Source organism: Ictalurus furcatus, chromosome 21 (genome assembly GCF_023375685.1).
Source record: "Ictalurus furcatus strain D&B chromosome 21, Billie_1.0, whole genome shotgun sequence".
Lineage (NCBI taxonomy): Eukaryota > Metazoa > Chordata > Actinopteri > Siluriformes > Ictaluridae > Ictalurus > Ictalurus furcatus.
Genome location: NC_071275.1, coordinates 19,449,015 through 19,474,014, shown reverse-complemented (window position 1 = coordinate 19,474,014; position 25,000 = coordinate 19,449,015). Strand labels below are relative to the sequence as shown.

The window sequence follows — 25,000 nt, the reverse complement described above, 5'->3', positions numbered from 1 at the left end:
TAGTTTGCAAATTGTTGTTTTTTTTTGTTGTTTTTTTTAACAAACCCGTACACAAACCCGTACACAGGCACCTGCGAGTCCTCAGACGATCTCAGGTGGGAGTCTGGTGTAATGCTACCGGGCGCTTATTCTGTCACGGTCGTCGGATATACGGTAAAGGTTGGCGTGTTCGTGTGATTAGCTCATCTTTAGCTCACTGTATACATTTTATTTTGGAGACCACAGAGTCCCGTTAGCACGGCTCGGGCTAATTTACCAGGAGCGCACGTCCGAAATGTCCCATTTCGACCGGAGCATTAACAGTTAAAGGGGCATACCATGGGCTGGTTTCTATGGAAACCTCCACGGCTTCTATTCAGAGCTGCTGGAACGGACCCGTGAAGCACGTTCGAACCGCTGACCTTGGAGCACGAGCCATTTAAACTCAACTCAATATGCTGAGCTTTATATTTAGTTAGTACTCCGTATCCACCCCCCCACCCCCTTTACAAAGGAACAATTTGTCTCGAATCTGTAAAAAACCTTGTCGGTCACGTGGTGCTTGTGTAATCGTGCAAAATATCCAGCAAGGTCATTGTTTTATAAGGAATAATGAAGAGGAAATTCACTCGGTGCGTAACAACTAGAGTTTATGGACCGTCCTTAAACACGTCCGTGGATCACTATTTGGACCTTGAGTTGTTTTTTCACTGGGACATCAGGAAAAACTGATTTCTGATTACACCAACCAATCCGGTCCGGTTTTTAATCGGCTGGTAGGTGCTGGGTCAAATGACGACGACGGTACTTTCTTATGCGCTCCGGCTGAACATCGTTAAACGATCTGCATCCGTGTAAGCGCTCTGGAGTCTGCTCGTCGAGGGAACAATGACTATCCGTACTTCTAGCTAAGTCGAGTCACCTAGTTGCCTAGTACTCAGACTTTTGTACTTTGTTGCGTGTCCGACCTAAAACCAGTTTTCGGGTTCATGCCACAGACTGCCAGGCGCCGTTATAGACAGTATATTCATCGACGGGGTGAAATTCCCACGAGACGACTGTAATTACTTGCATCACCGTGCAACACTTCCTGTGAGTCGCAGTCTGCCTACAGCGTTGCATTGAATCAGGGAGAGCGCCATTTCGTACAATCTTGTTTCCAACAGATGAAAGAGATTCTCTCGCCGTCATTTCATCATCAAACAATGTGGAAGAAATAAACGAGCCAATCCAGTTTTAAAAAATAAAGAAATAAAGAAATAAATAAAAATCCCACGATGCGGTTTAAGGGATATGTTCTGGGGTTTTTTAAAAAATTTTTTTAGGTGAGATGATGATCAATTCCTGTATAACGGTATGCCATTATGCCGCGACGTTATCACGCGATACTACCGCACCACACAGTGCTGACGGACGAGGCTTCTGGCGCTGATGTTTTGAACTGATAAGAAACTGCTGTTGTGTGGAGAAAGATCAGGAAGCAGCAACACCTTTAACAACACTTACAGCCTTCTAATCTAAAATACTGTGTGTGTGTGTGTGTGTGTGTGTGTGTGTGTTGGGGCATTATATCCTATTACGTTTTTTTTAACCAAGACCTCCCGACAGCCCTGAAGTAAACCGGGTCTACCGGTATACGAGGTTACACCGCCTTATCCCAATTACCGAGTGCTCTTTGGCGCCGTGTAATTAAAAAAAAAAAAAAATCCGAATCTAATAGAGAATAAGCAGAAACAAAAGCGCTCTCCTTTCCTCTCCCACTGGACACAAATTACTAATATTGCTGCCTTCTCCCCCCCCCCCCTTGTCGTTTCTTCTCAACCTCGCACGTCATTTCGTTCCTTTTCTTTTCACTCGCTGTTTCTCCCAGCTCTCCCTCGCTTCCTCCGGCTCTCCATCCGAACTTTATTAACAGAAGCGAGGCTTGATCGTTTGCCTTCATTTCTCCTGAGGTATCGCTCATCCTTCCTCCTAGCTTCAGAGCTCTTTTCTTTTCCTCCCACGTGCTTCGTCATCCCTGACACACACACCTGAACTCTTATCAACCCCTTCCTCCTACTAGCGCTCCCCCTTGCACTCGCTCTTCTCCCTCTCTCCTTCAAAAGGAGATCCCGATGAACCTGCTTGATCTTCGGGAGAGCTAGCCGAGGGCTACGGGACTATATATATATATATATATATATATATTTTTTTTTTTGTTTGTTTGTTTTACCCCGGACGTTTTCGACTCCGCCTGCAAATAAAGACACTTATAACACTGAATGCACATGCCTTAACAGAAATGAACTTATAGTTGCTACTTTAAACTGCTTTTACACACCCTCCTCTCTCCCCTGGCGTGACGAGGTCAGGGGTTTTTTTGCCTGAGATAGATAGACGCCCTGAGCTCCACCCGGAGAGAGTCAGAGAGTGTGTAAGTCACCTTATTTAGGACAGAGAGGAAGTGAGAGGGGCCACGCACAGGGCACGGAGTCTGCGCTACCAGAGGTCTCTTGAGTACCTCGCAGTTTCTTCTGCCAGTTCATCTCATTGAAGAGGTCCTCAGAGCGCAGGAAGAAGTCGTTGATTTTGCTGCCCTGTTCGTCTCGCTCTGTGGTGTAGTACACGCGCAGCTTGGACTCCTGCGTGAGGAACTCGCAGATGTTGGGCACGGGGAAGACGATCTGCTCCATGGTGCGGTCCAGGCGCACGATCTGAGCGGCAACCACAAGTTACACTCAACACCTTGTGAAACCGTCACGAGCAGCATACCGTCTATACATGAAAATACACGTGCGTTTTTGCGGCTTGTTCTACGACAAACGGATTAAAGCGGCCATCGACAGACACCTGTCGTCCTACGGGTTTTCTTCTAATACAGGACACCCGGTACGCTTCATATTACACAACCGCCATGGTGTCTTTCAAGGAGTAGAATCTGAGGATCCAAAATGGCTGCCAGAAACAGGAAGTACAGACCTCTATTTGAGCCGTGTGCTTGGCATAGAACTCCAGGGCTTCGTCGCCCTCACCGTACGTCCCTCCCGCTTTCAGCATGGCCTGCAGCTCCTTGTTATGTCTGGCCAGCTGTACGTATGCACACAAAGAAAAGTGATAAACACTCTGTGTGTGAGATAGTTCTGTCAGTTATCAGATTATTCAGGTGGTCATATAAACAGCGTGCTCTGAAATCAGATGAAACTATGCATGTTCGAATACCGTTCGTTTGATATCTTTAATGAATCATCATCAAATATCTTGAGTTTCTCTACAGTACGTGACGCAAATATGAGCGGGGAAAGAGACCGGGAAAGAAAATCGAAGGACATGCTGAAGGACAGCGTTACGTGCAGCCGTAAAAGCTCAAACGAGTATTCACTGGCGAAGAGTCTGATCTCCAGATCTGACAGGCCGAGGGTCTGTCGTCGTAATTCTGAGTCAGGGGTTTAATCGGCTGGAAACGTGTTCACGTATCACGCGCCGGCTCGGATACGTCAGACGTTCATCACGCTCGAGCTTCAGGCGCGAAAGAAGTCTGACTACACGCTGACAGACAAGAGCGGGCAGCCAATCAGAGGAGAGCGAGTGAGAAATCAAACCTGTAGGAACTGTTATTGGATATTACAGGATAAGTGGCGTGATGGAGGTTTTGAGGGTCGATGGAAGCTTGATCGCGTTCCGTCCAACGCGAACGGCGTTTATCGGCCCTCTAATGTGGTGGCAGTCTGGCGAACGACGTGACAGTCAGCCGATTTCGCCTTTGTCGAGAGATTGTTATAATATTGTTTAGCCAGAGGACTCTCTGCTATCGGGAGGTGTGCTGATCCGTGTTTTTGAACACGGGGCCAGAGTGAGTCATCAAGGAGGTGTGTGTGAGGGGGGGGGGGGGGGGTCTGCTTGCCCCGATTATATAATAAAGATTAGGTAATAAAACACATGGAGATCGGACTAGTTCTGACAGAGAGACTGAAAATTCTTAAATCTCACACGCGGTAGCTTTGAATAAGCTCATTTCATGTACATGTAAATATTTTTGCAGATATAATGCGGATGATAAGCAAAAGCGTTCTTTTAAGGATCTGTGTGACTTTTCCTTTGAAATCGGCGTTTTCTTGGACGGCGTTTTCTTTTCCCGGTGCGTTAGTGTTTTAATTCCTTACGGCATTTATGTAACTGGCTCGTGACCCACATAATGACATGCAAATGTTTATGTAAATTTGTGTCTATAGAAGTGTGTGTGTGTGTGTGTGTATACGCTTGTTTCTAGGTATTTGCATGAGACTGAAACCGTGTGAGAACGTGTACCTGATGGGCCAGGATGTAAATGTTGTGGCCGACGTTGCGCGGGGAGGCGGCGTGCTCTTCCTCGCCCTCCCCGTCCTCCTCAGAGTGCTCCACTTCCACCTCTCCTTGCATGTAAGCCTTCTTGATCACCTCCACCTGCATGCATCAACCACATACACCACACGTGTGTGTGTGTGTGTGTGTGTGTGTGAGAAACCGTGCACGTGCGCGCATGTGCTTTGTTTAGACGTGCACGTTCGTGCGTCAGTGATTCGAGTGTATGTGCGTGCTTTCGCTTTAATGCAAAACATGCGCTTGCAGAAACATGTCTGTTTGAAAACGAGAAGTCAACAGGGCATTCGGCATTCCACAACCCCGGGTAAAGGAACACTTTAATACACGGCGGCGGCGGCGGCGGCGTACGCGCGGTCATGGCGCACGGAAACGTCTCGACGTTTCCTCGTATCGGGAAAAGAACAGAAAACTCCGATAAGTCGTTATAGATTCACGCAAAAGGAAGTATTTCAGTCAAAGGTGTCCCATACAAAGACGTTCTCTCAGACACTCCTGTCTCATCCGAGCGACTTTATTTTTTATTTAGAGTTACACGTCGAAGAAAGAAAAAAAAAGAGAAAATTTCCTTTAACGTACCTAGTAAAACATATATAATGGCTTGCATAAGTATTCGCCCCACTTGAACGTTTACAACCTGAAACTCTCAATTGAAGTGGGGAGGGGGACGTACGTCAGTCCTGGTTACATCAGACGTCACGTGAAGTGGAGCTCACCAGCGTGCAATTAAAGTGTCACATGATCTCAAGACAAATACACCTGTTCCTGGAAGAAAACGTCCTGTACCTATAAACAAACAGCATCGTGCTGTCCAAGAGTTCGGCAAAAGTATTCATCAGGGTTTGGTGATTTAAAAAAAACAAACAAAACAAAACAAAAAAACCGGCCAAACACGAACATCCTCTGCGGCAGCGTTAAACTTAAACCCGATGATCCTTCCTAGAGGAGGCCGTCCAACAAGAGCGGCCGGTAATCAAGAACAGAGGGGATTCGTCAGAGAAGCAGCCGAGAGGTTTCCCGCTTTAACATCACGGGCTATTTTGTGTACGTGACACATAATCCTAGTTTAATTTTCATTTCAGTTCCAGGATGTACCACTACAAGAAAGGGGAAAGCTTCAGACGGGGTGAATACTTACGCAAGACTCCTTACGCACGCTCGGCCTCGTTTATCACTTGTAAAATGTATCCATTTTATTTCATACGTTAAATGCATCGATTCGGATATGAACGGATTTATTTGTAAATAGTTCAATACGAAGCGTTTACATAAAATAATAATAATAATAATAATAATAATAATAATAATAATAGAGATGGTGAAAATCCTGTGAATTGGTAAAGGCGTTCGTATCTTACTTCCGCTCCGGAGTGCGTGTACGTTTACGCAGCTGAAGATCGGCTAACTGTGATTATTATCTACTGCATTTGTACACATATATATCTATATATCTATATATATATATATCTATATATATATATATATATACGGATTTGGCGATCAAGTTCAAATCGCTTATAAATACACACACAAATCAAATACGTTTTGGTCCATCGTCTCATATAGTCCCGATCGGTGTTAAGGAAATATTACGGATATTTAGAGATTCATTCAGAGATATTTAGAAATTCAGGTATAATTTTTAATCCTTTTTTTGTAGGATGAAATCTGGCTTAAAAACCGATTCCAGAGAAACTCGGTAATGCTTTCTCTTGACCCGGTTTTGGCGTCGAAGCGTTTTCCTCCGACCTCGGCTCGGCGTGTACTGCGCCGGATGGACACCGAACTCTCTCCCGTCATTTCTCTCGACTCTACCGAACGGCTGAGGAACGAGGTCCGGCGGAATTATGCACGGTGTAGGACGGCCTCCATCACTCACCAGCTCTTTAGGCCTCATGTTGTACAAGATCCGCTCTGCGTTCTCGCTGTCGTGACGGCTCTCCATGATGGCCAGAAGCAGCTTGGAGGCGTTATTCTGCTCAACAGAGAGGAAAAAGTCTCAGAATTACTACTCGCGTCAAGGCGAACCTTCTTCTCTACGTCTCGGAGACGACTGGATCCCGGCTACGATCCGAGCGGACGTCTACTACGTCTACGTTCGAAACGCTCGCCAAAAAGCGATGCGTAGTACGCTATTTGCGTGTGTGCGTGTGTGCGTGCGTGCGTGTGTGTCCACACCTTCAGCTCTAGGACGAGGTCCATCCTCTTCTTGCCCAGAGGGTTGATGTCGTTTAAAATGAGCGCGATGATGATGTCAATGCCGTTGCACTCGTGAGTAGCGATGCAGTTCTGAAAGACACGGGAGGAGGTTTGCGTCGCTCGAGTCGGTCATTTGTTACTACTAACGAACAAAATTCACAGAAAAGCAATAAAGAGAGATTCCGACTAATCTAATAGCACCGAGCTACCAGCCACGAAAACATAAAAGAGGGTCTGGAAATGAACGAACGCACGGACGGGCACATAAACACGCACGGATGCAGCCGTACTCTCGGACACCCGCGGACAGATTAGCGTTAGATTACACGGGCACGGTGTTCCTTTAACGAGAGCACGATCTGAAACGCTCGATCTCTATCAGGTGATTATGCTGTTCCTGAGGAAAATGGTAATGACATCATCGGTACGGAACAAAGCGCCGCTGCTATTATACAATTCGGAGCCTTTGACGCCGAAGAAACCTGGGAATAACGTGCGGCGGAGTCAGATCTGCTCGCCTTTCCCTCCACATGCAGGAACCTTGGGTTCTTAACGCTTTCTCGGGTGCGTTTTTATACGAGTGCCCGTACTGTAGTATGTACTGCTTGCAGAAAGGTGCGTCTGTAAGTGCGAACGTGCTCGGATGTCCACCTGGTTCTCGTGGCACGGGCCCTGGCAGTACTCGGTGAGGCTCTCCACGGTCTGGTTGATGAGAGCCACGTTCTGCTCGTTGATGTAGAGCCCCAGCAGACCCAGGCCTCCTGTGGTGCTGCCGCAGATGCAGTCGAGGAACTGCAGCGTCTCGCACACCAGGTTATAATTGTTCTTGTTGTTCTGACAGCGCAGGAAGTTCTGCAGAGGCAAATAAAGAGAGACAGAGGTGGAGAAGATAACAGCTCAGTGGAAAACGTGTCAACGGGATATAAAAGGATGCGCGCTGGCACTCGAGACGTCAGCGCACAAGGGATTCAGGAAGAACACCCACGGAGACTAGAGTTTACGTCTGTCGTGGGAACGTGCGCAGCGTTCCATATTTAGGGTTCGGTTTATGAATGATGAATTAACCTTCAAAACATATCCTATAGAATAACCAAACCTAGTTCTGACACAAGCGGGGTCTAGCCCGAGGGCTGTTTCCCTACTTGTTCTCTACGTTCCCGGTCATGTCTTGGCCCATTAGTTAGCACAGGTTCGGGGCAGTACAGAGACTGGGCCTGGTGCTGACCTGCAGCTCGCGGTTGTGGTTTTCGCAGAGCAGCTGCATGAGACGCAGGATGGGCTGCATGATGGTTATGGTGACGCTCATCTCGTTCTCGTCCTGGTTCTTCTCCGCCGAGGCGCTCGGGACTTCACCCCCGCCCAGATGCTCGTCCGAGTCCACCTCCCGTCTGTACGCGGTGAAAGCCTTCTTTGTGACCGTGGAAGCTTCCAGAAGCTGCTCGCGCACCTCTTCCGTGACCACGGCGACATCCTTTACTGGAGGAGAAGACAGCCGTGATAAAGATCTGCGCGTGTTTGATTTCGCTCGATTACTGAGATGCGCTTTAAGTGTAGTAAAGTACGGCGGTTATTCATTTCAAAATTCTTAGATTTGTTTTACAATGTCCTTACATGTAAAAACGACACTAACGGCCTTCGAGTTACTCGACCGCTCCCTCCCTCCCTCCCTCCCTCCCTCCCTCCCTCCTTCCTTCCTTCTCCGGAGGTGTATGTCCCGTGCAGGCCCTGACCTTTCTTTTTGGCGGGCGCTTCCTTGTCGTTCGTGTCCTCGTCTTTGCGCTTGCTGCCCAGGTCGCTGGTGTTGACCGTCACGGTGGCTTTGATCTCCTGCTGGGCCAGCTTCATCCGCTCGTAAAACACCTTGAAGAACTTCTCCGACTTATTGTCCCTCGTCAGCCTGATGAAGAACGATCGCTGGAGGAAAAGGGATGGAAAGAAAGAACACTTGAAGGAAGGAAGGTAGTACTCTGCAACCAAGCAAACGTTTTTTTCTACTAGGAACTAGTGAAGATTTTGAAACAGGTGTTTTGCAGGAACGCTTCACAAGCTTATTATTATTATTATTATTATTATTATTATTCCAGCTGCAGTTCATTTGAAAGTGTGCTGTAGGAAGAGACAGAAGGGCAGAAGCAGAGAATATGAACGAAATACCAGTCTCTGGAAAATTCTGGTGAGCGGCGTGGTTATTTTCGGCTAAAGCGTACCCTGATGCGAAAGTCGCAGGTGTTCGATTTGTTTTTGTGTCGACATTTTTGAGAGTTCCTGCAGACTCAGGATGAGATGAGGTGAACGCCGGTGCTGGAGAGCCGCTCTGGTTTAACATGCCTGACTGAGTTTTTCCATCAGCTGAAACCCGGCAAGCAGGAAAAACACAGAGCTTCGCATGGCAGCGGAATTTCCCCGAAAGCTACAGTTACCCGGGCTTCATTAGGAGCTCAGAAAAGGAGTCCGGTGGAGTTTGGACACACGGGGCGTTTCATTCGGAATTAACGGCCTGTCCCTTTAAAGACCTCATGAAGCGTGGCACGGTGCAGCCATGCTCCTGGGTTCCGTTCTCACGTCCCTCCCTCAGCCCTGTTTACTGCCTGCCTAGCTCACACCACCAGAGTTACATAACCCACGTGCACGCACGCGCACACACACACACTCTCTCTCTCGCTTTCACATACACACACACACACACACACACTGAAATAACCTGGAGTGCCTCCCTCAGCTCACCTGATTTATCGCCATCTGCCTTTTGGCAGTTTATGACGACACACACACACACACACACACACACACGCTGAAACACACATGACAAGAATATTTTTCCTCTCTGCAGTGAAATGCTGGTTTCCGTTAAGTTCAGTAATGCATCTGGAAAACAATATCCAGTAATATATGACGCACATTCGGTCTTCGTCTTGGTGGTGACTGAACTGAACGTGGAGAATTCAGATCAGGGGCGCTACGGCTCAGGCTGGAGGACTGTGTGTCGGGTTTTTTTTTCTTCTCTGGTATATCCTGTCCTACTTTCCTCCTTTTTTTTTTTTTTTTTTTTGCTTTTCTCCCCTCCCCCCCCCAACAATCCTTCCTTACATAAGCACTTAACTCAGCTGAGGGGACAGAGTACACACACAGAGAGAGAGAGAGAGAGAGAAAGGGGACTTGCTGGCTCGTGCTCTGGGCCAGGAAAAAAAAAAAAGGAGAGAGAAAAAAAGGAGCGTAGGAAAATCCTGCCCTACTTTCACAAGCCAAACAGGCACGAAATGAGTGTGTGGCGTGTCGGAGCTAGAGGGAGAGAAGAGGGAGGGAGGGAGGGAGGGAAAGTTATCAGCCGGCTTCTAGGCCAGTTTTGAAAGCTTGTTACATAAAGTGGCCTTCTATCCAGGTTAAACTCACTCACGCTCAAGGGAATAAAGCACACACTGCCACACACACACACACACGCGAATTTAAATAATCCAAGACATGAGAAAGAAAGAGCTACTTCAAAACAGTTTGTTAACTTCATTCCACGCGCCTAATGAACCGACAAAAACGGCCAGCTCTTCAGTTTTCTACAGAGACGCGTGTATTCAGAGATCTCTCGATCAGATTAGGAGCTGCTGGGTGGATCGACACGGGTTGCACAAGACAAGAACCAGTTTATAACATCAGACAGCGTGAACGTGGAGGACTCATGACCGCGTGTGTAAACAACCCCGCGGAATCAGCCGATGTTGACGACGCGGCAGCACCTGACCAGCATATGACCACAACTCAGAAAAACAGCCCATCGCAGGAGGGCAAGAAAAGGGGAAAAACCAACCAGCATCACTGAGCACGTCTACACGGGCAGCAGTGATCTAATGACTGACCTTACTCTGAATAAGACGGTATTCTGATTAAGGTGTTTACACGAGTCGCTTTTAGAATACTCCTGTCATGTTCCCGTTTTACGTGTTATAGAACACAGATCGATTAACAGCACACGTCGTTACGTCGCCGCGCCACGCCGTCCGACGTCCCTCCAGAATCTCACGTATCGACATACGGTTGGTCTTCGTTACGGGACCGTATACAGTTTTGGGTGTTTTTATTTTTAATTTTTGCGAACGCTTCAAGTGCGGTTAATTATTTCTCGTGCCGTACGTGCAGACAGACGACTGCTTGAAGCCGTGGGCTGCGTCCCAAACCGCGTACTTACCGTCGATATAGTAGCCCAGATACATGTATTTCTCCTACTATATACCGTAGCAGGCAAGTACGCGGTTTGGGACGCAGCCGCGCTCTCTCGTTCGCCGTCAAACGGTCGAGCGCTGCCGTGTGTGTACGTGTCCTGTCGCACAATGCGGTGAAAACCCCCGCGCGACGTTAACAGCGTGATTAAGGTGCGTACGCGTCTGCAGCGCACGTCCATAACGCGACTAAAACAGCACACGTCTTAATTCCGTTTGTGTTTACTTCGAGCGTGACTTTAATCACGTTAAGGTCATCGATAATCGCCGTTTACACGCCGCCCTCTTAATCGGAGTACTGTCGTCCATGTAAACGTAGTTCACATGCATTCATCAGAATCGGTCTGGGCGAATGCAAATCTGAGCGGAGCAGCTGGTGTAATAAGAGCTGAAGCTGTGAGTACCGCGCAGGGTCTGCGACATACGTGACCTTTCTCATGCTGCTTACGTGCTGTGTGAGAGTCTACATGTATCGGGTTGACTCATGATGGTTTACGGTGACACGCAGACAAAAATTCACCTCGTGGGTGATTTATTTTGCCAATAAACGCAGTCAGTCACACTCACACACACACACACACACACACACACACACACACACACACACACACACTCTCCACTGACTCAATCGGTAGCAGACATTAAGTAATAGATTCTAAAGTAAAATGAATGCTGATTACTGGAAAGCACTCTGGTCAAGACTGGTATCTGAGGTCATTCCATCAGGTATTCTCATGATTACAGTGGTTTGTGTAATTACACAGACAATCTCCACCTGCGTGCTTTTAGCATTATTTAGCTAAAATATTAGCATCCCACAAACCTGTGCGGAGTAACTCCATCCCGCCCTTCACCCTCTCAACCCCCAAACATCCACTTCAGCCTCAGCATCAGAGCTTTCTGGCTTTCAAACACACACAGCTGCAGTTACTTTAACCCACAACTGGTGCTTAAATTCACCCAAAAAAAAAAGGGTGTGTCTGCATACTTGTGTGTGTGTGTGTGTGTGTGTGTGTGTGTGTAATCAGCATGTCAATACTTCGTAAGAATACCTTTAATAAAAAAAATTTTTTAAAAAAATGTAAAAACTCCGATGACTCAGAGGTTTAACGGCGCACAATGGGAGGGGTTCTAGTTAATCAAAATAACATCGTGACACAGATGACCCCTGAAGGAGCAGTCATCGTGGTCATCCGTACACGCCTACACGTTCTCTTCAAGCAAGAGAGCAAGCTCGCGGCAGGAAATGCACTCTCATGCAAGTTTTCGCAAGTTCAAGAAAACGACCGCGCTCGTCCCCTCGAAGAGGTTTGGACCGCGCTTCTCGGAATCCGCCTGCTGCCCGCGTCCGTCGTCGGCCCGTGCGTCTAATACGGCGCGTTTAATCGCGGAGTCGGATACGACGCCGGGGCTGAATGAATCGACGGAGGTCACGCGGCTGGTCATTTCAGCAGGCTCTCGTTCAGTGCCGTTTTTAGTGGAGTATTCCAGGCGCAGGGCGGCCGGACTCCGCAGGAAGTGCGCCAGCATGAGGAGCTGTGTGTGGGTGGCGTCATTAAACGACCGCCTGCATACACAGAGAAGCAGGTCAGGCTTCCGCTATCAGCCCACTCCCCATACACGCTCGCTCTCTCTCTCACAGCATCAACAAGGGGATGTTGCATAAGACCCACTCATAGGTGCTTGGCTCGCCCGCCTCGACCCCGCCGCCTCTGAGCTAGCGGCCGTCGCTCCATCATCCCGGTAACCACGGGAACCAGGGGAGCTGGGAGAGTGGGCGTGTGTACGGCGGGTCCTTCTCACCGTAACTGCAGTCTGAATAACAAACCAGTCACCTCGATGCGGGCGGCACGCTGATGTTCAGATCTGAGTCAGGGCACACAGACGAACGCCCCCTCACGCGCCAAACACAAACATTCTCACACTTTGTCTAACCGCCACACACCTTTCACACACCTCTCACACGCCTCTCACACGCCGTGCAGCTTTTTACAACATACTGCAAGATGCACTCGGTGTGTGTTTTCAGGAGGGTCCCGGATATGCCACACATCTATGAAACAGAAAAATTCCCTACACACTGACAGTTCTCTGTTTATCGGCACGAATAACATCTGCGCGCAGATAAGATTGATGTTCAGTTTCACGGGGGGGGGATTCACTCAGTTTAGGATGCTTTGTAGACTCTAGAAAGGTGATACCGGCATGTAGGTGTCGGCGTATCCGTGCTCGCTCGCTCTCTCTCGCTCACCGTTAACCTTAAAACCGGCTCAAGGTCACTCATACGTACGCATACAGACTAAAACTCAGACACTTAGAAAGCAGAAGTCGTAATAATATCCGGGCCTGTGTGTGTTATTCGATGTCGACACACTCTTCGTTTCCTTTTTCTCCATTTTTCTTCTGGTTTAAGCCCTAAAAACAAAACCCACCGGTGCAGACCAGCTCTATCACGTGGACTCTGACCTGCAGCGTCACACGACGCGGTGCGCGGAGGAAAACGTTCCCAGACAATCCGTTCCCGGACAAATACTTGCTCGAGTCTTGCGTATCCTACACGTCATACAGTATCGGACCTTCCCCAGTGGGAAATATGTCAATACTAGGTGTATAACGCAATGGGTTTAGTGCTCCAAATATCTGTATGTGTATTCAGAATTAAACCAGAAGGAGATGTGGCCTAAACCGGAGGATTTTATTTATTTATTTATTTATTTATTTTTTACACATTTACATGTAGACATGGCAGCATGGTGTGTAAATTCGGGCAGTTTTACAGTTCCTCAACCTCAGCTACATCACTCCAGTTCACATCTGGTCTCCGTTACAGATGTGTGCTGGACCCGTGCGGTTATGTGGACACCTGACCGTCGCGTCCGTGTGTCTATTGAACATCGCGTTCCAGATTGAGTCCCCATCATTTGCTGCCATCATAACAGTCTCCGCTCTTCCGCGTCGGCTTTCCGCTAGATTTCGGAGCGTGGCGATGGGGATTTGTGACAGTATTCCGGGCCTGACGCACGCCTCTGGCCTCGACCAGATGTGAACCTTTCTCACAAGGGGGGGGGGGGACAGTATATCAGGATAATATATTTGAATTCGGTTATATCTCTAGTATAAATGTATACACGATGTGCGCTGGAGGCGGTGTTGATAGGAGAGGAGCTACGCACGCTTAACACGTACTAATTCAGAGAGAGAGAGAGAGCGAGAGAGCGAGAGAGAGAGCGAGAGAGAGAGAGAGAGAGAGCGCGAGAGAGAGAGAGAGAGAGAGAGAGCGAGAGGGGCTACTCCGTGCTTTACGAGCCCTGGCAACTGAAGAGTGAAATTTAGACCAGCAAAATCCACAACTCCATATTGTGGGAGTAAATAAGCTGCAGTTGGATGGAAGCCTTTCTCTCTGTTATTTCCTTCCCCCACCCCCTGACAAACACACGTACACACACACACACACACACACGTACACACTATCTCTTGCCAGTTGAATCTCAGCCCTCACACCTGTTCCCTTTCATTAAGAAGTATGAGAAAGAGGGAAGGACTAATAAAACCGGGTGCTAGCCACACACACTTCTGAGTACGTCTGACTATTTCAAAGTCCACACGAGAGGATCGCTACGTGTGCATGTGTACGTGTGTGTGTGTGTGTGTGTGTGTGTGTGTGTGTGTGCGCTTGCTTGTATCTGACCATTAGACACACGTGCATGCAAGCTGATGCCTGTTTCTGGAGAAGTTATGTAGGTCAGGAGCTAATGTTTAATGGAATGTGTGTGTGTGTGTGTGTGCGCGTGCATGTGTGAGGATGGCAGGAACAGGTGTGACCAGTGACCTGAAACCTCTGTGAAACGCATCTCCGCTGCTGACGAGGAAGGAGGCGGAGTCTTTCGCCTCTCCGCATAGCGACACCGGGTTCAGAATGACAAAACACGAGCACGCCCTCGCGCTCTGGCCAGATTGTGCTCGAGAGGGTGAACTTCGTGGATTTGTTTTGTTTCTCGCGAGCTGCACCGTTTCTTTGAACGTTTTCCAGTGTCGCATAGGGGCTGTTGTTCCTGACTCTAAGTACCCCAGACCACAAAAGAAGGTCAATACATAGATATACACTGAGACCCTGACCGCAACCCCAAGCAGAAGCGCCTTGGTTACTTACACACACACACACACACACACACACACACACACACAAGACTTCCCAGCTGCCCTGTAATAAAACTCTGTTCTATTTATACTTTTCTTAGGAACCTCCGGGCCCGTGTCTACGTGCCGCAAGCCGAGAGGTTTGGGTTTTGTGTTTTGTGGGTGGAAAAATCCCTTTAATAGCGCGAACATATAAATAAAGTGGTACATTTCTAGCTGTTGGACTCGAACAACGAATCGGTATTGTGCTCATAATGTGGCGCGTGAACATTGTTTTTAAAACAAACCCGGTTCTGGGTAGTAAAACGATCCTCCATCTGGACCTCTGCCCTACTCGGCCTACAATGATCTCTTTTCACGAGCCAGAGGGGGCACGGCTTTTGACCTTTGCATAAACTGCAAACAGTGACTGAACCTGGATTTTCATAGCCCTGAGGAGGCACAGCAGCAAACACAGTGACAACTAACAGGAAGATGATGGCATTTCCTTTTTAGGTGATTTGCCTATGCATGTTTAGTGTGTATCCAGTCTCGCTTTGGGTTCCCTCTACAGAAATATATGCGGTGCATCTGGGCATCATTTCCTTACCTGCTCTATAGCAGATGATAGGTGTAAAGAAGATGTGTTTCGGATAGGAAAAAGACTGTGGGACAGAGTACAATGTGTGTGTGTGTGTGTGTGTTTATCAGATGAGACGTCTGCGGTTTTGCAGCCCACTCTCTCTAGCTGCCAGGACAGAGTGGGCGAGTGCTTCCGTCATGGGTCATCCAAAAACCAGCTTTCTCGCAACTTCTCCAACACGCAACCCTCCCCCCACCGCCAGCCCCTGCGCCGGCCCCCTCCCTCCCCTCTTCCTCATTCTTTCCCTTGCAGTCTTGCTAATTTTAGTCCCCACTGACCATATCCTGTCTGATTAGTGGATCTCACCGTGTGCTACAGGTTTGAACCGTCAACACAGATTCCAGCAGTTTTATTCTTCTTCATCCTTCTTCCACAGGCTTTAACGACGGAAACATCCGAGCTCGGTCTGCGTGGGGTACGAATTTAACCCCTCCTAAAACACTTTTAGGCAAATCCACGAGCGAAACTACATCACCCACTTCAGGTCAGACGTTGTGACATTCAAATCAGGTGTGCCGCAGCAGGAAAAAACACTAACCGCGCGCTGCTGAGCCGTCCAGGCCGGAAGCTTAGCCACTGAGCCACCGAGCATGGAGAACTGTGTGTGCTGATTGTAGTTTGCAGAGTTTATTTTGCGAACAGTGTACTGTTTTTGTTTTTACAATCCGTAAAGGAAGGACCAGGATTTTTCACTGAATCAGATACCAGGGGTGCAGTACCAAAGGATCCAGTTATATAGTTATCTGGCACCAGGACTTAAACGTCCTTACAATATCGTGTGCATTATGTCCCATTGTCTTCAAGCGCCTGATTTCATTACGGTGTCCAATCTGAGCGACTGTCAATCATTTTTGCCTTTAGAACCAAACGATACAACACTGCCGGGACTACCAAGGACGCTTCCTCAGATTACAGCGCGTTACCGATCTTGATGCGTTTCGTCTAGGGGCTCCTCAAGTCAACGTCGGGATGCACCGCTACGAGTTACCGCTCAGAAATACGCCAAAAGCGCCGTCTTTCCTCCAAAATAAAGTGAGAGATGAGCCAGCGAAAACATCTGGAATGGTTTGCTTCCTGTCAGTGTACATGAAGAATGGTTTGATTTTAATTAATATATATACATATATATACGTATATATATATATATATATATTAAAACTAATCAATATACGTTTGATTCGCTAACGTCAGACAAGTATATACGTAACATCGCTTTATTAGATTTATTCGGACAAATCTCGTCCGAAAACGATCAAACACGAAGAATTCTTTCGCGCTACAAAGATGTCCTGTAGTAATCTCTCAAGTTAGAGGACGAGGGATCCGCGCTGAGCTACTGTCTGGAGTAAATCGAAAACCATTTCATTCGCGAGTCTAAATGAGTACGAAAATGGTGTGCGAAAGCACACATCTGTATAGCGCTGCGATAAACCGAACCCCGAGGCCGTGTTGTTTACCCCCGGAGACTAATCGGACGGTTTCGAAATTTGGTTTAAACGAACCGGAAGAATCGGTGAGCCTGTTTTCAGAAGTCTGGGACAGTCCGTGTTTTTTGCCTCTTCTGAAATAAGTGCTATTTTGAAAAAGGCAGCTACGGTGGATATAAATCGTCCACACACGCCTGTTAAAATCGCAGGGTTTTGTGAGGTAAACAAATGAAATCAGGATAAAATCATGCCCGGCTTTCTTTCCACGTTTAACGTGAGATCGCAACAAAAATTCAAGTGAAAAACAAACGGGGGGGAAAAAAAACCAAACAAACAAACACATGAACCTGGTCGCAGAAGTATGCACACCCCTTTACTACTACTACCACCACCGTTTTCTTGTAATACAGCACCCGGTCTTTTTGGCTAAAAGTCTACCAACGTACACGACTCCAGAGGTATTTCGCCTCTCCAAAACACCGATCATCATCTTCTCAAGCCGTTCCTTCGTGAAACCTGGATTTGCGCTTTGGGTCGCGATCATGCTGGAAGGTGACAGTTTCTTCATTTCCAGCTGTTCGATTTCCAGATGGGGATGTGAGGCTATCGGTGATTCCAATCCCAGCTGAAGAGAAGCAGACCCAGAGCATGGTGCTGCCACCAGCATGTTTCACCATGAGTGCGGTGTTCTCTGGGTGATGAGATGCCTTGTTTCTACTCTAAACAAATCTTTTCGAATCATGCCCCAAAAATTTCACCTTGTTCTCATCACACCATAATACATTTTGCCACACGGTCTGGATGTAGGTGGGCTTGGATGGTTGTTTTTTTTTTTTTTTTCCATGAAAAAGGGACGTGGGTCCTTTCTGGACCACGGCTTCCGCAGTCGGATGGAACCCAGATGATGTCAAGAAACAGCTGATCTTCATTTGGGGTTAATCAGAATCGCATATTTGACGACGGGTGTATGCATGATCGTTAGTTTTGAACACGAGTTTGGTTTGCGACCGGTTGATCCTGAGCACAGTCACACGCCGCGTTAGAAATGTCGTGCGACCAGGTTCCTGCGGTTCTTCTCATTATCGTAAAACCTTTTTATCCGTTTCCCACGCGAACGCCGTTGGTTCCTCGATCGCAATATGGGTGGGAATAAACCCGACACGATTTATTCACTCGTTACCGTTTTAACAGGGGTGTGTAAACTTTTCTTTTCTTTCTTTCTTTTTTAATAGCCACTGTACGGTCGGAGGTTTCCACGAGAAAGAGGAGCAAGTGTGCACTACGATGTGTCTACGCTACTACTTCTGGACTAAACTTTTCCTGCCCTGACACCTGCACGGAGCCAGATGTTTCAGGCGAAACATTAAGCAAATCCTTTCAAAACAGTTTCAGTATCCTCTCTCCGTTAGAGAGTCAGGCTTGAACCGACATCGGAATCGCAAACGCGTTCCCGCCGCGTTATCGGAGGAAGAATCTGGCACGGCGCGCGTGGCCGAGGCGGAAGTGCTAGGGTTTAGCTGGGAGATCTAGGTATGAGCACGGAACAGACACTGAAAGTACATGGTAGTTTCAGAGAAGGAGCAGATGAAGAAAAAACAAACAACACTCTCTCTTTCTATCAGTATGTGTCTGTCTTGCATCATCCTCCCGCAATGGGAAAGACCCAACGTTTCTATAGATGAACAAATCCAGCTCAGACACAGGCACGTTAACGACTGCTCGTCTACTTCAGCATGACTTAAACATGCAGACGTGGGGTTTTGGTGCTGGCAGGGGTTTGTGGCCTGTCCCACTTCTCATTGTGTTCACTATCTCACTTCCACTTCTTTTTTTTTTTCCCCCTCCGCTTAGAACTGGCACCTTCGTCATATTTCTCCTGTCCTCCTCCATCTTTCTCTCTTCCATCCTTTTTCTTTATCTCCCTCTCCTCTCCTCTCCTCTCCTCTCCATCCACAGCAGCTGTGTCTCAGCCCGGCAACCGAGCCAGATTACCTCAAAAACAAACACGCCGCAAAAAAAAAAAAAAAAAAAAGCCAGGAGGAACGCGAGCGCTTTTGACCCGTTTCTGCTACTCCGAAACAAAAAGCTCCTCTGTAAAAGAAGCAGGGCAGCAGGACTCTCCTTACGCAACACGCGGCAATGTGACGTGTCCGCTGACATCGTTTAGATTCGCTCAGCGCTACCCCGCACGCACGCACGCACGCACGCAACAAACAAGAGTTTGCGTTCGATTACAGGGGTCGATGCGGAATCGGGTGATGATCTTCGCAGGCCTCGGAGCCATCAATTCTCCCGATTAACCGCTGCGAACTGGGTTTAAAGTCAGCACGCGTCACAGACGGTGCGGACAGACGCGGGGAAGCTGCTGAGTCACATCGTCATCGCCATGGAAACCAAGAGACAAAAAGGCATAACCGTGAGTCATATTAAGCGTAACGTAGAAGGTGTTTGTTTGCAAGACATGAAGATACTGCACGGTCGTCATCGGTTACACTTTATACAGATCGGTTAGTGATAAGGTGATCGTGATCGTCAGGAAGGGGGAAGTGGATCAAAGGGCAAGATTGAGATAAGCAGACGAGAAAGAAAGAAAGAAAAAAAAAAAAGTGTGATTCAATGTGAAATCAGACAGAGAATACATAAGAACAGAAATGATAAGCGAAAAGCTGTAATTCCCCCGCTAACGCTAGAGAAAGGTCCCAGTACGCACATCTGTCCTAAATCACACCCACAGATGACAACAGAAGTGTTTTAAAGGCTCTCCAGCTGAACGAGCCTGTAAAAGCGCGTCGTCCGTCGAATTCAAATACTATCCCGGCTTTATATCTACATGCGCAGAGGCGAAACAGTGCACGTTCGACTGTCGAAGATACGCCGATATTAAATCATGCACCTTCTGAACCTTTCGGACAAATGACCGGCGCTGTTGCTTGATACGGGGAAAATACGGGCGTGTCATTACGGCGTGTTTCTTTCTCACATTTACTGAATCATATGTATACAGCGAACGATTTCCAAAAAAGGGCATGGTATTGCAAATGTAGAGGTGTTAGATAGACAACACCTTGATAAGCATGTCTAAACGAACCCCGGGTCATCTAAGAAATGTCTCATCGAGTTCAATATCAGAAACAAAAAATAAACATTACCGTAATGTGAGTAAATCTGAAAGTTGATTATAAATATATATATATATATATGTACAAATGCATAATGTAGCACAACTCTAATGTTTTCTATGTCTGTAAAAGCAGCCATAACATTAAAACCACCTGTCTAACATCGCGTAGGTCCTCCTTGTGCCACCAAAACAGCTCTGACTCGTCGAGGCATGGACTCTACAAGACCTCTGAAGGTGCGCTGTCGTATCTGGAACCGAGACGTTAGCAGCAGATCCTTCAAGCTGCGAGGTCGGGCCTCCATGGATCGGACTTGTTCGTCCAGGACGTCCCACAGACGCTCGATCGGGTCGCGATCTGGGGAATTCGGAGGCCGATTCAACACCTTGAACCAGGACCCAAGGTTTCCCAGCAGAACATTCCCCAGAGCGTCACACTGCCTCCGCCAGCTTGCCTTCTTCCTATAGTGCATCCTGGTGCCATGTCTTCCCCAGGTAAGCGTCACACACACACACACACACACACACACACACACACACACACGCAGCCTTCCACATGATGTAAAAGAAAACATGATCCATCAGACCTTCTTCCATCGCTCCATGGTCCAGTTCTGATGCTCGTGTGCATATTGTAGGAGCTTTCAGTGATGGACAGGGGGTCAGCATGGGCGCTCGGACCGGTCTGCAGCTACAGAGCGCAGACACAGAGACGCACTGTGTTTCTATCAGAGCCAGGATGAGCTTTTTCAGCAGTTGGTGCTACAGTAGCTCTTCTGTGCGATCAGACCAAACGGTCTAGCCTTCTCTCCCCACGAGCCTTGGGCGCCTATGACCGCCTACGACGCTGTCGCTGGGTCACCGCTTGTCCTTCCTCGGAGCACTTTTGGTAGGTCCTAACCGCTGCACCCCACGAGACCCGTCGTCTCGCCATCGTTATTCGGCCCTCGTCAAAGTCGCTCGGATCTTTACGCTTGCCCCTTTTTCCTGCTTCCGACACGTCAACCTCGAGAACAGACTGCTCACTTGTTGCCTAATAAATATATATCCCACCTCATCGCAGGTGTCATCGTAACGAGATAATCAAACGTTATTCACGTCACCTTTCAGTGGTTTTAATGTTACGGCTGATCGGTGTAGCCACCATTTAAGTAATTAAAATCTGAATGCAATCTTAAAATCAATTTGACAGCCATAGATCCACACACACACACACACACACACAGATGATGGATAATCCAGTTCGTAATCTTATATTTGTCCACAGAGTAACCGAGAACTTATATTGAGTGATTTTCATACAGGTAAAAACTACAGACTGCCTACAGACACTTTATTTCTTCTTCTATTTTTCACTCTCTCTCTCTCTCTCTCTCTCTCTCTCTCTCTCCTGGTTCTGGCACTGAGCAGCGGCCCAGTTGAAGTGTGTGTGTTTATTGCATAGCTGGTGTGTGTGTGTGTGTGTGTGTATGTGTGTGTGTTTGCTCTGCCAGCCCTGGTTTATGTAACAGACCCTCATGTGAGCAGCTTTGTGCGAGAGCCTGCTGGAAGTTGGGGGAGCATCAGGTAGAACGGCTATGCAAATAACAAGCTCATTACGATTACGCAACAGGAACTGTTTGTGCAAGGGTGCGCACGCAGGCATGAACGCACGCGCACACACACACACACACACACACACAGACACACACACACACACACACACACACACACACACACACACAACACAAAACAAAACCAAACATGCATACACAAACCGTGCTATGTGGTGAATTGTACCACAGTCTGTCTCTCAGCCCCCCAACCTCGCCTGCCTGCGCACAACCTCACTGTGAGGTCAGCGGATTGACAGGTTGCCAAGGCAACACAAACGGGTGGCGGTGGGGAGGGGGGAGGGATTCGGCGACACTGACGCGAGATGCTGGAATTATCTGAGGAGATGGAAAAGTGCACATCCGTCTCTCCTCTCCATCTCTCTCCTCTCCTCCTCCCGTCTCGGTCGAAACGCCGACGTTCGCGTGCTCTCGATTTTACTGACAATGAAATCCGACGTCAAACTCTCGAAAACCACGCGTAGATGCAGACGCTTGTCAGCACTGCATTACACGTCCTTCAGGATTATTATCGGTTGCAGCAACGCACCCGAGCTGCACGTGCTGAAAAGTACTCGGTCTCCCGCTTCCACTCAATCAGCAGCGGCGTTTCAGCCGCCGGGGCAAAGACGTCACCGGTGTCGGATTTGCATAGCGAGCATGGGCGTCTGAGCGTGCACGTGCCTGTTTTGTGATTCAACGACCTAATGAATTGCAAACGTTTGATAACAGTCGACGTGCATGCAATTGAGCTAGAATAACCTGCTAGAATAGTTGCAGTACAAAGACACTAGTAAGGGTGGGGAGACTGGACAAAAATGTCATATGATTTTCCTGAAGACGTTTCTTTGATACACGATATGCATCACGATATACAGGTTAGCTAACAATGTACAATATACAGGTTAGCAGTGTTGCAACGTTATTTTGGGGTTGCCCTCCCCCCAAAATAAACCCCTTATTTAGCGTCTAAATACACAAATTGAATAAAAACAACATGAAAGCATTAATAAAGATATCCACAATATATCCACAATATTTCAGAAACGCGTATCGTTGCATAATTTATCACAATGCCGATGTTATATCGTCTTCATCATATCGCCCAGCCCTCGATACCACCGACGGTTAGCAGAAAGCTGTTTGCGATATATAAAATGCGAAAATAAAGTTGACCCGAAGTGACTCCAGCGATGAAGTCTGCCTGTTGTTTACTGTAATATCATTTTGCATGGGAATTCTTTGGAATATTAATTACACCGATACGAATGAGGATCGGCCGCGTTTTGAACACACGGATACGCCGCAAATTCTCGAGGCGCTGAGATCCCTGGGATGTGTTCAGAAAGAAGTGCGGGAGAGGCGCACCTGTATGACGGGGTTTCCTCCCTCGAGCAGGGCGATGGCCAACAGGATGCTCTCCTGAAAGATGCGGTCACTGGTGGCGTTCATGATGAGGTCGATGACGAGGTCCGAGGCTCCCTCTCTGTCCAGGTGGCACTGCACCTCGGCCAGGCTCAGCTCCCCTCGCGCTCCCACCGAACAACCGGAGGACGCTAAGGCGGGAAAAAGGGCAGGATCTCACACACCAGAGACACACACAACATACGGACAAAACTATTCCAGATTTATTCCGCCTATGCTGTTAAAATAATCTCCCCTCTCAAGTGTTTGAGTTCTTCCACTCCGACCGTAGCGAAGCACGTCTTCTCAGAGTCCGCTCTGTGCACAGGGGCGCTCGCTAGCTACGTGGCAACAGTTTAGCGTCCGCATACTTTTGAACGTATACGGTATGTAGGCGTCCAAGGCCTTTTGAGGACAGACAGAGACAGACAGACAGACAGGGGAAGGACAGAGATAGATGTCGTCTATGGCACTTACGTGACACTACCCGTGTCTTGGGACCGAAACATTTCGAATTACAGGAAAACTGGCTGAGTAACAAACCGTATGAAATAACGTGCAAACCCAGCACCGTGGCGTCGTGAGGCGATTCGCGTTGTTTAGCTTTTACCTTCCATATACACACTAGCACACACACACACACACACACACGTACACAAACACTTCCTGTAGCAGGTGCGTCTGCAGGCTATTCCCACAGGAAGCGTGGGCATCCTGCTCCCGTTGCCTGGCAACAGCAGAGACGGCTCTGAAAATGTAGGACATGCAGCACAAAAACACCGAAGGTGACAAGGGCAGGGAAAGCGAGAGAGAGAGAGAGAGAGAGAGAGAGAGAGAGGAATAAAGAGACAGAGTAATAAAAAGCTAAACAGAGAAACAGTACTGAAGCGAGCAACAGATACACTTATGATGAGAGGAACAGAAGGATGAAGGCGCTGACGGAGGGATGATGAGAGAGACGGACAACTGAAAATGAGAATAAAGGGATGATGAGCCCTCTATTAAAACCTGGTGTGTGGCAGAAGCGGTTTAGTTTAAGCTTTGAGCTAAGGTGTACACACACCGACCCGATCTGCATGCACAAATTGTCTACATAACACACACACACACACACACACACACACACACACACACACACACAAAGTGAGGACCTTCCATTGACGTAATTATTACTGTACCTAACTCATGCTATGCCTACACATCCCACTAACACTAACCAAGATCTTGTTGTTGGAAAAAAACAAAAAACAAAATAAAGGAACATTTTGCAACCATGTGGGGACTGGCCAAATATCCCCACGAGGTAGATCGTGTTAGATTCCTATCTTTGTGGGGACATTTAATACTAATTTTTAAAATGCCCCCACACACACACACCTTTTGTTGCCGTTCCATTGACGTAATGCTATGCCTCCACCTCAGCGACCAAAACTAAACCTTTAGACTCTTTTAGTTATGTTTGTTTGTGTGAACACACACACACACACACACACACACACACACACACACACACACACACACACACACACACACACACTATATATAACACACATTGTCAGAACTGTGAATGGAATCTGTCTATAAACACAGACCTGTCGGGGCTTTACTCTGTGGCCCGGGGCCAAGGGGTCCATTGCTGAAGGTGGTCAGGCTGTCCCTCCGTCCTCCTGGCTTGAAGTTGCCATAGTAACGGTTTACAAGGATCTGCCTCAAAGCTTCACCCTGGCAACGCAAGAGGAAGCAGAGTCAAACAAGGTCCGATTTAACTAACATCAGCTGTGATCCTCAACATGTCACTTTAGGGCTCTAGGTCAGGAAAGGACAGGGGAAATAAATAAATAAATAAGTAAACAACCAAACAAACAAACAAACCGAGCCTGTGTGTTTATACATATAGCTTATATGTTAAGGTTTAATGCTCATAATTCCTTATATACACAATAATAATAATAATAATCACCATGTTTTATGTTAATACA

General features: G+C 47.7%; 1 protein-coding gene across 9 annotated transcripts in view; it reads right to left on the bottom strand.

The window, feature by feature from the left end:
- Positions 1 to 25,000, bottom strand: part of itpr1b (inositol 1,4,5-trisphosphate receptor, type 1b) — a 115,480-nt gene that overhangs the window by 32,621 nt on the left and 57,859 nt on the right. For 6 of the 9 annotated variants that reach the window (XM_053652970.1, XM_053652973.1, XM_053652977.1 and 3 more), the window contains 10 exons: positions 24,614 to 24,743; positions 22,986 to 23,173; positions 8,244 to 8,427; positions 7,739 to 7,989; positions 7,165 to 7,365; positions 6,493 to 6,603; positions 6,194 to 6,289; positions 4,264 to 4,398; positions 2,938 to 3,045; positions 2,441 to 2,672 (listed from right to left, as the gene is read on the bottom strand). In XM_053652970.1, the coding sequence (XP_053508945.1) occupies positions 2,441 to 2,672; positions 2,938 to 3,045; positions 4,264 to 4,398; positions 6,194 to 6,289; positions 6,493 to 6,603; positions 7,165 to 7,365; positions 7,739 to 7,989; positions 8,244 to 8,427; positions 22,986 to 23,173; positions 24,614 to 24,743 (1,636 nt within the window). The remainder of the gene's footprint in view (positions 1 to 2,440; positions 2,673 to 2,937; positions 3,046 to 4,263; positions 4,399 to 6,193; positions 6,290 to 6,492; positions 6,604 to 7,164; positions 7,366 to 7,738; positions 7,990 to 8,243; positions 8,428 to 22,985; positions 23,174 to 24,613; positions 24,744 to 25,000) is intronic. The other 3 variants (XM_053652972.1, XM_053652978.1, XM_053652976.1) reach the window with 2 other exon arrangements.